General features: G+C 38.6%; 1 protein-coding gene across 1 annotated transcript in view; it reads right to left on the bottom strand.

Annotated features, from left to right (window-relative positions):
• Positions 1-2,934: 2,934 nt before the first annotated feature.
• The window catches only part of CDH17 (cadherin 17), a 35,493-nt gene continuing 22,155 nt past the window's right edge, over positions 2,935-16,272 (bottom strand). Inside the window, exons 10-17 of the mRNA XM_065399469.1 lie at positions 15,486-15,562; positions 13,671-13,862; positions 11,190-11,434; positions 8,304-8,434; positions 6,510-6,746; positions 5,207-5,323; positions 4,971-5,087; positions 2,935-3,035 (exon numbers count right to left, since the gene is read on the bottom strand). Coding sequence (XP_065255541.1) covers positions 2,935-3,035; positions 4,971-5,087; positions 5,207-5,323; positions 6,510-6,746; positions 8,304-8,434; positions 11,190-11,434; positions 13,671-13,862; positions 15,486-15,562 — 1,217 coding nt within the window. The remainder of the gene's footprint in view (positions 3,036-4,970; positions 5,088-5,206; positions 5,324-6,509; positions 6,747-8,303; positions 8,435-11,189; positions 11,435-13,670; positions 13,863-15,485; positions 15,563-16,272) is intronic.

The raw sequence follows: 16,272 nt of genomic DNA, 5'->3' as shown, positions 1-16,272 counted from the left end.
GAGGTGAGTTGTGCTTCCTCCTCACTGGGATCAATTACATCTTGACTGACCACCCTGAAACCATACACTAAGAAGAACCTTCCCCCTCTTTTCCATCTTCATCAAGTGATTGCTTCACATCCCTGTGAGGATTTTCACACCATCTGGCAGGTATCATGAGTTTAGCAGTATTCTTTACCACCCTCAGGTTCCCTTCTCCCAGCAGAGGTCTGATACAAAGCATCGTTCACCCGTGCTTCAGTTTCCCTGCTCCCAGCAGGATTTTTTACCCTAGATGCAATCAGCACAGACTTTGTTTCACCAGTAAGGAATAGGCAGAGAGCATGAGCCCTGCAGCACTGAGCATGTGTCAGGCTGTGCTGGTCTTATAAAGGCAGGCTCAGGTTGAGTTCTGGCCCAGAAGAGCAAGGAATTCTGGAAGTTGTAGTTCCCAGAAGGATCTAGGCACTTTAAATTGATAGCAAAGCATGTTGGGAAGAGAGGTTAATGAAGTTCACTTACCTTCCTCAATACAGAGTCAAAAGGAACAGGTCCTGTTCTCTGGCAAGGGAGACATGGATAGCAGCAAATTCTGCCAGGGCTAAGTCAGGGCCGAGAGCTGCAGTAGGGTTCTCAGCAGAGAGTGAGCCCATGAAGGAGCTGGGGAGGGGCTGAGCTGAAGAAACCTGTGGAAGGACTGGGGAGAAGGCCTAAGAGGCAGGCCGACAAGCATGGGGGACAAGTAAAGCAGGAACACCTGAGGCTGGAGATGCTAGGAACTTTAGTGTTTCGGGCCTCAGTGTTGGAGCCCCTGGTAGGGAGAGGGCACAGGCTGTTCTGTGCCTTAATAGTGCCACATAGAAGTAGTTTTACTGAGACCCCTGCAACCAAGTGCAAAGGATTGTTTGTAGATCCCTAGCTGCAAGAAGGGTGAACCCTTGTTGAGGGGAGGAGGTTGAGGTCTCACACACCTTGAAGAGAGGGCTGTGGCCCAGGGAAGATGAAAGACTTTGTGAGGTCCCTGCACTGAAGGATTAAGATATGGAATGGGGGTGTTCTCTTTTGGATTTTTCCTTACCTTGGACCAAGCAGACTTTTTAATTTGTCCTGAAGGCCAAACTATTCACAGCTGGGAGGGAAGCTTTGCAGAGAGCAAGGTAAATTACTCAAAGGAGGTGAGGAAACTGAAACAGCGCCTGCATCTCCACAGGATGAGATAAGAGCTCTGTGACAGAGCACAAGAAAGGTAGAATCAGGCTCATAGTGTCAAACTCAATAATACAGTATGATGTCTTCTAGCTGGGGTGAATACAGGTGAACCATAGAGTGTATTTACCTTCCTACAAAAAAGTTAGGTGTCCTAAATGGGAGACAGTCTGACTGAGTGAAACTAAAACAGAAGTTAAAACAAAATGGAACTTTTGCATATTCTCTCTTGAGATAGAACCACATTGGTATATACAAATACAGTGGTGGTCTTTGATTCCTAATCATTTATTTTATTTATATGATTTATAAAAATATAAATACACTCATCCCTAACACTGCACCCTCTGACGTAATTTAGTGTCAAACACAATGGACTGATCTTCCCACCATAAAATACACTTCAGCAGATGAAATAACCCCCACAGCAAACAACCAAAGCTCTCCAACCTTCAGCAGCTGGACAATGTGATGTGGTGAGACATGGCTGAAGGCCAAAAGCAAAGTTTGTATTGGCAGTACTCTAGGAAAACATATTTTAATGCAATGCTACCAGAGTAATGTTCCTTTCTTTCCAGATCTGTACTTTATACAAAAGTGACCCAAAAATTGCTATGTAAACACCCACCCTCCCACACCCCTCACCTCCCTTTCAGAGGGGCTTTTTTTCTATCCCTTTCAAAAAAACATAGCCTTTCAAATTTGGGACATACATGCATACTTTGTTTTTTTTAAGCAGGGAATAAAAACTTACAAACAAACAACCCTTCATCAGTGTACCGCCAAATAATTCATCAATATAAGCCTGTTTTTTAAACCATGAATTAGGCACAGCCCACTGGCAAGTTACCATTTCAGGTCTCTATTATGGAAAGTTTTGTGTTAAACTCCACCAACAGCATTGGTTTTATATCCTTGTTTCATGGACAGCAATAAAGCCCTTGGGAGAACATATAATTACTATCTAATGTGTACAGAGCCAGAAGTTATTTGCAATATTATAATACAGTAGCACATCAACCAATTTGTACAGACTTTAAAAAAAATCTCTCTTTTTTGTTCTTCTTGGAACACTAAAGGAGGACAATGGTGCTTACACAAACAATATAGACTATCCCAGTGGATACATGCAATAAAGGGAAAATTAAAATACCTACTATTTCACTAACCTAGGTTGCTTAACATATTGGTGAGTCACAGTCATTCTTACTGTCCTAAATTTACAAGAGTAATGTAATAATATAAGCAGGTGTGGTCCAAGTCAGAATATCTCCAGGCATAGCCAGCTTTGGGGAGCAGTTAAATTTATGGTCAAGGGATCCCTCCCACTTTGTGGGAGAGGCCTAAATTTAGTGTAGGGCTTCATTTAATTACACTCTCTGTGCACATTGATTGACACTCTGTTAACTTGTTGTTGTAAAGAGAATTGTAGGAAAACGAAAACTTTCTCTAAGAATATAGAGCAGTCAGTATTTACTAATAGTTTACACACTACAGGACTATAAGTCTTTCTGGGATCACGGCTTTGTGGTACCATCACACCTTAACTCCTGGCACGGGCTGATATTTTTATTAATGGCTGCCACTGAACCTTGTATATAGATTTTATAACTGAATCTTAATATCTAATAAAAGTGGGCAGCAGGGGGAACCTGCATGTACGTGTTTGTGTCAAGAGTTTCTGAAAATACATTTATGGGAGGTCTGAGTTACAAAAGTCATTTGTTCCCCTAATAAAATAAACAATGATTATGTTAATGTTTTCAGTTCAGATGACTCAACTTCATTTTTCTTAAGTTCTTTCCTTTTCTTGTTTTTCATTTTGAGAAATACACCTCCTACAACCAAACCTGAAAGAGAAGAAAAATCATGGCCTAATAAAGGGAATTTTAAAACATTCTTTAAGTATTTCAGCAAGGGATTAAGCTTCATTAATATACAAACTATTCACAATACTTTCCCATCCCTAATTGGAACAAAATGGATTTTAGGGATATAGGAATTACCAAACTGGACCAGACTTGTAGTTCTTCTGGTTCAGTTGCTTCTCTCTGACAGTGGTCAGGACCAGATACTTCAGAGGAAGGTATAAGAAATCTCATACTGGACAATTCTGGGATGACCTGAGGGGAGGTTTCTTCCTTAATCCCCTTCAGTTAGAGGTTATTTCATGGCCTGAGACTTGAGGGGTTTTATCCCTTATCATTTTTCTTATCCTATCTAGTGTAACTGTAGATGTTCTCATTATCAATATAAATGTTCCGTCTCTTTCCAAAATTGTACTAAGCCCTTGGCCTCAATGATATTTTGTGGCAATTATTGCACTGTGTAAAAAAAATTTCCTTTTTATCAGTTTTAAATTTATTGTCTTTCATTTTCAGCGAATGTCCCCTTGTTCTTGTCTTCTGAGAAAGCATATGAGTGACTGTTATCCTCTGTATACCATTTATTACTCTGTACGTCTTTACTATGTCACCTCTTATTAGTCTCCACTCTGAACTGAAGAATCCTAATCTTTTCAATCTCTCCACACATGAAAGTCTTTCCAGATCTCTCATCCTTTTCATTGCCCAGCTCTGAACCCCTGCTAAATCTGTCTGAGTGGATATGGTTCTTGTTCCTGATTCAAAGGGGGAAAGGTCCTTTATATGTGTGAAAGTGAAGCTGTATGTTTGGCACAGTAGTTTATTTTAAAAATCATGAGTCATATACAGTTTTTTTAAAAACTTACTTTCACTGGCCTCTTTAAAGTAGGCCAGCATAGAGCTGGACAAAATGTCTTCACTGAGTTTGCTGGCAAACCAACAGCGAATAGAAATTTCAAGTAAGGCAGTGACGTGGGATCAAGTCCTTAGTACTAGGAGTCATGTTTCGCTATTCCTGTTAATCTAATTTTCCTATGGTACACTTTGTCTCTAGTTCATATTAAATGAGAGATCGGATGAAGGCATTACAGGGAAATAGTGATTTCAGAGGGTTGAACATAGATCTAATTTAAAGGGTTTCTCTGGCAATCGCAAACTCTGATCCTGGCTTTTTTTCCATTCTCTTAGCTTTCTTTGAATCACACTCTATCCTCCTTCCCCCTTTCATCTTCTAAGGACCAAATTATAGTCATAGGTAGTTTCTCTTGTTCCAGAGGCTTGTGAATTACACAGCCAAGTGTCATCACAAAATCTTGGTTTCCTTTTCCTAGTTGCAGGGCAGAAAACTTGTTTTCTGGTGCCCATTCTTTTTTCCTATGTAACTGAAGTAATTGAAAGCTTACATAACTTCTCTTTATATCATCTTCTAAGTTTGACTGATCCCTTCGGATATGATGTCTACATTTTATTTAATTTTAGCTTTTTGATATTTTCGCCCTCTCTAAATCTGAGTCACAGTCAGTCAGTCTGCTGACTGTAGCTACGCCATCCAAAAATCACAGACTGTGCTCTGAATTCTTTTGTTTATTTACTTACTGGGTGGGATTGGTGGGGGGGGGGGAAGAGGAGGAGACTGGATCTCATCAGTCAGTCATCCAGACTCCTTTTGTGCTTAAGTTTATTAAAAGAATACTCAAAAGCATTCTGTCTTGGTTTTGGGGAAAAGGTATAAATCTGTTTGCCTGCATTCCATCAGCTCATGCCTATCTGAATAAGATCCTGTGCAATACAATCTAACTTTACAATCATGCCTGTTGGCACCATAAATGTTGGTGTTCCACAGGCTCACGGGAGTTAAAACAATGAATAATGTTAAACTGAGACGTTAAAGTAATCATGTCTCTAAGAAATATCACCTACCGATGAATATCAATACTCCAAGAAGAATACCAACTGCCATGCCTACGCTTGGCATCCCAGGATGGTTTTCTACTTCTATAAAACATCTCCCCTCATCGGAACACCTGCAAATGTTTACTGCAGTCAAAGAGAAATGTCATAAGATTAGTGGAATCATTTATCAGCCCTATAGAACTGTCCATGAATATTGCCATTCTCTGTAAATCAGTAACATAAATGCTGTGTGTGTAACGTACCTTGAAGATTCAGGTTTCCTTCCAAAGGTGGTTTTCCGTTGTCGTTAATTATTAACGGAATGCTATACTGTTTCTCCTCTAGATTAGTGTGCTTTGGGGAAAAGTAAGCATGGGTGCCTGTTAACATGAAACAGGACATACACATCAGGACAATGAGGAACTGTAAAACGTGCTCAGTTTCGCTAAACACCACCTCCACCTGCAGATGCCCTACTGCCCAGGTCTTTTTTTTTTTTTTTAAGATCTAGTGGTTCCCCAATCCATTCAAGCTGCTGTAAAGGAGCTCCAGGGCAGATGCAAGGGCCCCTGGGGAATAACTCCAGGTGCAGACAGCCTTTGTGTCTGGCACTTAGCTGCCTCCATCAGCTCTATGCCACCTCTGCAGGGACCCAGGCACAGGGGATATTCTAGGACAGGCCAGGGGTGGGGCAGAGGTGGATGTATAAGAAGGAATCAGAAGCTCAGGGAGTTCTTACATGTGGTCTATCCTGCCCCCTGCAAAACCACATAGGGACCTTTATGATCATCTCCTGCAATATACAGTCCATAGAATCTCATCCAGTGCCTTCTGCATCTTAACTTCTATAATATACCATCTCTTATATTCAGAAGGAATTCCACACTCATGCAACCATTTCAGAATATCTAAACCAGCTGGGTAGGCCATCCTCGTTTTACACCCCATGATAACCTAACATGGCAGGCTTTCCTAAAAAGTGCCCCCAAGGTCACCTAGCAGGACAAGCCACCCCTTTGATGCATGCAAACTAAGCCAGTGTAGTGGGGAAGCCTTCACCAAACATTCTAGCTACAATACATACCATAAATCTATAGTCAGATTTTGCACATTGCCACATCCAACATCAGAATATGACCCTTAAAAATGCAATGTCCTGGGAAAAGTCTCTAATGCACAGTTTACTCTAGCTGCTCTGTTTCTTTATCAAAAATGGTTTTATACTGTTTATATTGAAGTAGACTCTCAGAGCACTTTGAGTCACATGTGTTTCTTCTCTCTTCTTGTCAGAAAAATCCCAGTTTGCTAGCACACTAAATAAAAGTGTCATCTCTTACAGACAATGGGTTTTGTCAATGTAAAATAAAATAAAGCCAAATACAACAATCTAAAGTGTTGCAATAATCATGTACTCAAATATGTATTATTTTCTCAACACACCTAAATATTTCAATGTATGGAATATAACACACAAAGGTCAGAATGAAACAGGAATCCAACCATTTCTTAAATATACACAATAAATACATGCACATGCTACATTTTCCATATGATTGAAAAACTTACCATTTATTCTAGAAATTTCCCAGTCGCTCTTTATATTTTCACCACCCCCGAGAGAAAAAGTGAATTCTGGAGAATACAGTTGTTCATCATCATCGGTGGCCTGGATCTCTGCTCTTACTCCTCCACGGAGCGGATGGCAGAAGAATAGATGATTACCCTTTGCTAACCGGGGAGGATTATCGTTCACATCTTTTATGTATAGCATGAAGACTGCTGTGGAGCTCTGAGATTTTTTATCTATAGAATTTAAAACAGTGCAAAATTATACTTCAGGTCGTAGACTTCAAATTCATGGTCGCCTGAGGCTGGCTTGTTGATTTTGCAGCCACAGTGGCCTTGAAGAGAGTGGGTATGGTGGTGCAACATGAGAGAGGCAGGTGTCGGAGCTACTCTGTCTGTAGAATACAGAGGAAGTCTCTGGAGCCAGAAGTGGTAGCTAGTGTCACTTTTTAAAAAGTGTGGGGGGATGGGGGGGTTAACACAAACCCCTACACATTTTTAAATGTGGCACTAGCTGCCACTTCTGACTGACTAGTGCTGGCTTCTGAGTGCTAACTGGTGAAAGAGGAGATATATTAAGCCACCATATCCAGCAAGCCCTCTTTGGAGCAGGGAACTCCAGCCTTTTATGAACACAAGCCCCAGCTTTTTGGCTATTCCCTGCGTGAGCAGGCAAAAGGCAGGATATGGTTGCCTGAGCTGTCTCCCTTTCTTTGCACATCCCTGCAACAGCAGCCCCAATCTAGTTCTTCATCTAAGACCTTCTCTTTCCCCAGTAATGTCAACTATTCTTTTGATAAGTCAAAAACAATGGACAGTATTACAATTTAAGTAATTGCTGTTGTGTTCTAGTTAATTAGGGAAACCTGGGTTTATGCCTTAAAAGACAGATTTCAACCCAAATACATCCCAGTCTTGTTAGCCATCCATGCAGTGTAGCTGGCAAAATGAAATCCCCTGCCGGGATAAACAAAAGAAGTACTATTTTTCAGTTCACATCACACAAGCACTGTAGTGCAATCTCTTTATCCAGAAAGTGAAATTTACAAATGTAGAATTATTACTTTTCCACATAACTGCACTCAAAAACAAAACAAAGTAAAACTTTAGCATCTACAAGTCCACTAAGTCCTACTTCTTGTTCAACCAATTGCTAAGACAGATACGTTTGTTTACATTTATGGGAGATAAAACTGCCTGTTTCTTATTTACAATGTCATCTGAAAGTCAAAACAGGCATTCGCATAGCACTGTTGTGGTCGGCGTTGCAAGGTATTTACTTGACAGATATGCTAAACATTCATATGCCCTTTCATGCTTCAACTTGTATCTTGCACTGTCTTGTTTTTATCTTTTTTACAGTGCAAATATTTGTAATCAAAATAGTAATATAAAGTGAGTACTTAACACTTTGTATTCTGTGTTGTAATTGAAATCAATATATTTGAAAATGTAGAAAAACAACCAAAATATTTGTAATAAATTGAAATTGGTATTCTATTGTAGTTTAACAGTGTGATTAAAACTGCAATTAATTGCAATTTTTTAATCTCACGATTAATTGAGATTATTTTTAAATCATTTGACAGCCCTAATCCATATTATCAATAATTTGAAGTTTCATTTTACAGAAAGTAATTCCTAAACGAATATATCCTCCCAAGCATAAACAGCAAGATGCATCAAAAATAATTTGACAATGCAACTTCTATAGTTGTATCAGACAAAGTCAAGGTCTTGCTGTTAGCTGTGCATGTAGCCTTGGAAAACATACATGGTGCTTTCATTGCTTACTTTCTTCTGTTGCAGTGATTTCTACTTTGTATTCGTGTTCTACTTCTCGATCCAAAGGAGCAGCAGTATATATCTCTCCAGAAAATGTATCAATCCGCAGCCAGTTTCTGTTGTTGCTTTTCAACGTGTATCTTCACAAAGCATAAATATATATGTGTATATATATTCTGTACCAAGCCATAATAATTTTTATAAAGCAAATGTCTCTTCATTGGTTAAACATTAAATTATCTGTACTGATTTAAAAACTATCGGTAAATAGCTTGATTAGTAGAGTATCTAAAGGCCAAGGATAGAATTCCTTGGGGAAAGTTGATCGTCCTTCCACCAAAAAAGAGAGAGACAACTCAACAGATACCCTGGGGTCTGCCCTTCAGTTAGGGTTAAAGGCAAGTGAAAAAAATATGAGACTAAATGCTCAGGGAGGTCCTACTACCACAATCTAAAAGCTGTGCCCTGTGTAAAATGCAGTTATAATAGCTGTATAATTGTGATTTTTTTAACGTTCCCAAATAATTAATTTAAAATGACTCTAGATCCTTAATTTACAAAGAATCTTTAAAATGTGACATGAGTATAAATTCAGTTTAAATGACAAAGAGTCCTGTGGCACCTTATAGACTAACAGACTAATCGTCTGTTAGTCTATAAGGTGCCACAGGACTCTTTGTTGCTTTTTACAGATCCAGACTAACACGGCTACCCCTCTGATACTTGATCAGTTTAAACAGAGTATAAACAGTGTTGTTTGACAATTGACTGAGTATGCAGACAGCTAGCTCAGAGATATGTGTGAACTGCTCCTATTAATCTCAATAGGATTTTAATTGTGAAGACAAATGATGATTTAAATATCAATATTTAATTCTTTCACTACTGATTAAGTTAGCAAAAACATCTAGTTAATGTGCTTATATATCACTTTTGGACATAGTGGCAGATACTGGAGTAATATGAAGTAGGGTAGCTGGTTGTTGACTGGGTTGTTAGGGAAGGGAATAAGGAAATCTCATAACATGCAGACAGGATCAATAAAGCTTAGAGTTATGTAACTCACTGTTGAATATCATGGCCTTGGTTTAAGGATCTACCACTTACCGGGGACACTCACAACATCAGTTCCAGGGACAATGACCCCATGACAAACAGCCACAGTGGAAGCCATCTGAACGCATTCCATGACACTTGCACCATTTAGAAGACAAGCAAGTAAAGAGGCCTTAACCTTAATGGTCAGCAACAGGGAGTATACTGCCTTTTAGTATAGGATAAAGACAAAAATAATGTTTGTACCTGTATACTCTACCAGGGGGAGGAGAGAGGATTTGTATGAGGCACAGTGGTAGAAGAAAGTGTAGATAAACTAGACAAGGTGTGTGAGGTAATATCTATTATTGGACCAACTTCTGCTGGTGAGAGAGACAAGCTTTCGAGCTTACACAAAGCTCTTCTTCAGATCTGAGAGACCTTCTAAGATCTCTGTGTAAGCTTAAAAGCTTGTCTTTCCCACCCACAGAAGTTGGTCCAATAGAAGATATTGCCTCCCCCACCTTATCTCTCTAGTATGCTGGAACTGACAAGGCTACAACACTACCGTCTGTGGTGAGACATGTATTACAGTCACAGGTTGTGATCATCATGCTTCAGTATCAAAGAATATCAGGGCTGGAAGGGACCTCAGGAGGTCATCTAGTCCAACCCACTGCTCAAAGCAGGACCAATCCCCTGACAGATTTTTGCCCCAGATCCCTAAATGGCCTCCTCAAGGATTGAACTCACAACCCTGGATTTAGCAGGCCAATGCTCAAACTACTGAGCTATTATAAATTATTGTTAGTGCATGGCAGAGAGCCACAAGTTGTTGCCCTGAGTGTTTCCCCTTCACGCTAATTTATCAGGGGCAGAGAGATTGTCAGTCCATCTTTAAATGCTGTCCTCTAGGTGTCACCATTGGCATTCTCACTAAGACAAACCATGTTTATGGAATCAGTGTAAAATATAGATCATTCATATGTCTGGTGCTGGGGAGACCTGAGGTCAGATTCATCCTTCATGTAATTCCATTAGCTTGCTTGGTGTTTTCCTCAAAACTAGTTAACGTTGTTTTTTATTTTTCCGCAAAACCCTCAGTATGAATTGTACAGGAGTAGTGGCAGAGCATTTTTTGCATCCTAAACAGAGGCTTAGACTCTGAGAATTGAACTAAAGAAGACTGATTTGAAAAAAAAATCTAATGTATTATTGAAGACCTGCTTTAGATGTGTTAAACTCTTTGTTTAGTTTGTAGGTGTGTTCTGCTGCATAAATAGCACTAACACGTGCCTTACTGAAATGAAAAAAAATCATTGTCCTCTTGCTTATTCTTAGTCTCCATCTAGGAATATTTTATACACAACTCATTCATTATTAAACCTACTTGAAACCACAAATCCAGGCAAAAGGGATTGTTTTCAAGTCAACAGTGCCTTTCTTTGGAGATTTACTTTGGCCTATTTTTCATTATTAATTTCATAAACCATGAGCTCCATTGGAATTATTCTTGCTATAATACAGGTACATACAAAAGGCTCTACCCTGGAGTTTGCTGCAGAGAAGACCATGTACTGCAACAGGAACACACCCAACTGTTTTGTATTATCTTCCACAATCAAATGTAAACTATACATACATTGAAAAAATTGTTGCATTTCCTTGTATTCTATGTTTGGATGTGTCCTCTTCCTAGCACAGATGTTCTATTGCTCTCAACCACAGCATTTCAATCTAGATGCTCACTGGTTTAGGACTAGATTGACAACTGATGTGACAATCCCAGTCAATGCTAAAAACTAAATAGAAGGCAGGGTTTTTTTGTTTGGTTGTGGGGATTTTTGTTTTTTGTTTTACCTTATCTGGTCCCCCTCAGGATCATTGGCCGTCACTGTCATCACCAAAGTACCTACAGGAACATCTTCAAATATATGTACTATATAAAAGTTCTTAGAGAAAACTGGCACTTCATTCACATCCACCACAACAACTCCAAAATAGGCAGTGGAGCTTGAATTATACTGTACTCCTCGCACCAAAGGTTCTGGATTTGTGGCCTTGACTGTCAGGTTGTATGTTGAAGACATTTCAAAATCAAGAACCTGGGGAAATGGGGAGAGATTGCAATAAACAATCATTTCACTGTTCTCTTCAATAAGATAAACGGTTGAGGAATCTCTCGTGTATGCCTATAATCTCCAGCTCATTTGAAGATTTCCATCCCTGGGGGAATTGGAAGCACGAGGGTGGGTATTCTCAATGCTGAAGATAAACTAAGAAGTTAAAAGTAAGGCTTTCAGGCAATCTATTGATTCTCCCCTAATGTGAAGCCAACAGACACAATGGTACCATCTCCCCTGCTTTGGAGACAGAGTATATCTTAGGTAATGAAGAGATAGGGCAGAGTCATCATGTAGGAGGACAACAGCATAGCACTAGAAAGAATTATTTCAAAACAAATAGATCTTGGGAGTGTCCCTCAACAAGTAACATTTCCAATTAATTTCCAATTCCATTTATAGCAATAATATTTATTGTTGCATACAAGAAGACTCTGGCTCATGATTGGTTGAAAACAGTTATGCAATTAGTTAATATGTTTCTAATGGTTACATCCTTGGAAAGCAATAATACTGAGGTCTAGAACAATGTTAATCAAGAAAACTGAACATGTGAATGACTGCACCCAAAATGGCTGCAGGTGAGGTAATGAAAACTATATTTTACCCATTAGATGATGAATAATTATTTGTTTGTTTTTGGATCTCTCTAACTTCAACTGCCTTTGAGAAGGTTAATTTAAAAGGAAAAGCACCTGTGGTTTTTAAACTTATGGTCATAATACAGAGTTTTCCTGGTATTTCTAACTATATATTCGCTGACTTCTTGTTTCAGTGAGCATCATGATTTGTTATCTATCAAGGTAAATATTGACTTTGGCTTTGTCTCAGTCAGTGTTCACTTTAACAGAAACAAACTCTACATTTGTCCTGCTCCTGAGACATGCTGAGCACCTGCAACTCCCATTGTAAAAGTCAGTATGGGTTGGAAATGCTCACCAGCTCTAAGATTCCATCCCGGAACAGATATCTTTTACAAACAAATATCTGTGAAGTATCAGAGGGGTAGCCGTGTTAGTCTGAATCTGTATTCTGCATTCACCCACGAAAGCTTATGCTTCAATACTTCTATTAGTCTTAAAGGTGCCACAGGACCCTCTGTTGCTTTTTACAAATATCTGTGAGACACTGTAATGTTTACTTGGCTTAGTTTTCCAGTGACCTTATCATGATATTGCACAACATGTAATACAGTGTTTGCATGAAGAACAAAGATCTACAATACAACATACCATCATCATATCTTGTGATATATTCTAAAGAAACAAAAGAGTTGCAATAAGGGACACTGTATGTTCAATGTGTCAACATAACTCCACTGACATCAAAGCAAGTTCCACATAAGGAACAAGCGACCCTTGTGGGAATATTTTAATTTATTGACTAGAATGAGTAATTTATTTCATTCTGATGTTCTAGTAAAGATTAAAATATAATTTTGAGTCTGTATGGAGTTTGCCTCAATTGAAGAGACATGGGTAACAGGTACAACATTTGGTGTAACAGTGATAAAAGGCATTCATATTTTGAAGGGCAAAGAAAATGTCTCTTTGTGGGTTACTTATCTGGAAATCAAAACCTTTTGCTGTGTAGCGCTCTACAAACTATTACCAGCTTTGTTACACTGTATGTGGCATAGGGCTGGGATACCCTTAACAGTTAAAACACACTTTCTGCTATGGTACAGCCATTTTGTAAAGAGTTCTAGATATTTTTCTGGTTTCAGTTACCAATTTTTGTAATATGTTGGGCTTCCTCCTCATTTTTTTCATTTTTATTAGGATGCAGGTAGTTTAATTATTGCTACTGTACTGGCCACTTTCTTCCAGTTCAATATTCAAAGGGGGAGGGATAGCTCAGTGGTTTGAGCATTGGCCTGCTAAACCCAGGGTTGTGAGTTCAATCATTGAGGGGGCCATTTAGGGATTTGGGGCAAAAATCTGTCTGGGGCTTGGTCCTGCTTTGAGCAGGGGGTTGGACTAGATGACCTCCTGAGGTCCCTTCCAACCCTAATAGTCTATGATTCTTTAGCTCACCGCTTTACAGTGGGGAACCAATAAGACACACATTTTAAGCTGTGTTTTCTGGAGATCCATAATCCATCAGCAAGCAGTTAAAAAAAAAAGATTACTGGATGTTGTTTAAGAACAAAAAATAAGGCTTAAAGAAAAAATGTACTTTTACTGCTGTAATTTAGGAATTAAAGAGATCCACTTACCTTGTTAATCTTTACAAATCCCCTATTTGTTTTGGTGTCTGTCTCTATAATGAAGTTTTTATTTTGATCTCCCTCTTCAATTTGGTAAATGATTTGAGAGCTCCCAGTGAATGGTTCATCAGCATCTGTAGCTTGAATTTCTAGTATTACTTCTCCTACTGGAGTATCTTCAAGAATACTCCAATTACCATACTAAAGAGAAAAGAAAATTGAAACATGAGACATCAGGAACCATTCAAGGAAATGGGCTTCAGTGCTACAACTTAGTGATGCCCAATCATTAATGAGTTCGACCACACAAGGAAGTAGAGAAATATTTTCTCTATTTACAGATGAGGCATAAAGAGATTGAGGCTCAGATCCTCAAAGGTATTTCAATATCTAACTCCCATTGAAATCAATGAGAGTTAGGTGCCTAAATGTCTTTGAAGATCTGGCCCAAGGTCACACAGAAAAATTGTGGCAGAACCAGGAATTCCACCCAGTGTCCTGAGTCCCAGTCCACTTCCAAAAAGACCATCCATCCTTCTAACTTAGGTAAACATCCGAATGATAAACTCAAAAAGCTGAGTTATGTCAATCAACTGGCTTGAGTGCCCCATTCAATTGGCAAGGATGGGTAGTGGTTGCTATACCAGCCTAAAGTAGGTACTTTCTATTCAGTTAACCATCAGGGATTTCACCCTCAATCATTCTTTAATTAAAAGTGCCTATTTGAAATTTCTAGGCCCTTGTACAAACCTTACACAAAAGATACATTGGACATAGGTCAACAATAAACCTCCCGAACTGCCAACATGCTCCTTAAAGATTTTTTTCCTTAACAGTTGAATTCATTTACAAAAATAAGTAATACTTCTCATGCAAGCAGTGGTTAGATTGATTTTTTTAATTTATAAATGTTTTTATCTTTTAAATAGATCATAATTATAACTATGTATTTGTATGGTTCGTATTGCTATTATTATTTCAGGAAAGAAATTGCAGAATATTATTTAATTGAAATCAAATATCTGTAAAATTAAGTCAAGGAGCTACAAAGGTGTAATTGATGGCATAATCTGGCCTTTGACATGTTTCCTCCAACTATTTAATCTGCCCCAAATAGCTTGTTACAATTTTTTTTCAATAGTTCTTTTATTAAAAGCCTTACATCCTTGTAGTCTAGAAACTGAAGGGATGCTGCCAGGTTAAAATTTATATATTTACATACAATTATTTCTGTATTACTAGAAATATTTTAGTTTATTAGAACTGAGCAAACTTTCTAAATCTAATCCATTCTTCACCATTCATGCTCTTTGTCTTTTGCGCTTTCCCTTTACAGAAAGAAAATAGACTGGTCAGTTTCACTTGTGATTACAGTTAATTTCACTTTCTGGTGCATATGCACTAGCACTGTTTTTGCAATGGTATTGGGGGAAATCTTAAATCAAATAAATTTTTTACATTAAGCCATTTTAATCCATTTCATTTCCACTCCCCTTCCCCCTTTTATAAAACCTAAATTTCAGGCCTGATTTCCCAATATTGTCCCTTTAAATGAGCAGTATACATTTTAACTTATTTTCATACTTTAGAATGAACTATCAGATTTGTGTATGTAAATCTGTTTACCGCAGCTATTTAGATCTCATAGACAGGCCTTGCTGCAGAGGCATAATGTTATCTCTACTGCTCACTAGCAGACTTAACCAATGACCATTGTAGTTAATGGAAAAACTCCCATTGACTTCAGCAGGCATTGGATCTGGCCATAGCTTTAGGAAAAGTTTGTCTTGTAACATCAGAAACAATATTGTGAGGAATACTCACGTCTGATTTTTCAAAGATGGGAATCTGATCATTGATGTCAATGACGTTTATTTTCACATCACACAATGTTGTGAACACTGTACAAAACAGAATAAAGCATGTCACAAGCAACATTTCTGCAGAAAACCTGGGTTGTTTTTTTTCAAGTGTCCACAATGCGATAGGCATTGTACAAGCATACAACATGGCAAAACAACAACGTAGCAATCAAAGCAAAATCCTACTGCTGTGAGAAAGACTGGCCACAAGATATTGGGAGTCACAATTAGTTTATACTTTGATGGGGATTCCCTCAGTCTCTCCTTGCCTCTTCCTAGTTCTCTCAATATTTCCTCCATCCTTACTCTTATTCCTTTTTCCAAATTTACTTTCGCCCCACCGTTGATCAGGAGCAGGAAGATAATGAATCTTCTGTGTTCTTCATAACATGGAGATTGCAAGGAGACTCCTCCCTCCCCCATCCAGAGATATCAGTCTTTTTTTCCCCTATGTGGGTCATCAGAGAACATTGTGATCTTTGCTTATAGCTGGGCCTAAACTAGACATAATTAACAGAATGCCAATCAGTGAACTCAGACAGCAGCAGACCTCACAACCTTGTTTTAAATCCAGGAATGTGCCACAAATGGGGGAGAGCCCTTAGTTGGTTTTATGGGTCCAAAAAGCCTGCTCTGGTTGACTGTAAATTGTTCAGACATAGTCAGAGCCCAGTATTTTCATCATAAACCAGGACTCAGTGAGTATCCTAAACAAAATAGTTTAGATATAATTCTAAATGAGCTTCCAA

This window comes from Emys orbicularis, chromosome 2 (genome assembly GCF_028017835.1).
Source record: "Emys orbicularis isolate rEmyOrb1 chromosome 2, rEmyOrb1.hap1, whole genome shotgun sequence".
Classification (NCBI taxonomy): Eukaryota; Metazoa; Chordata; order Testudines; family Emydidae; genus Emys; species Emys orbicularis.
This window is presented reverse-complemented; position numbering and strand designations above follow the sequence as displayed.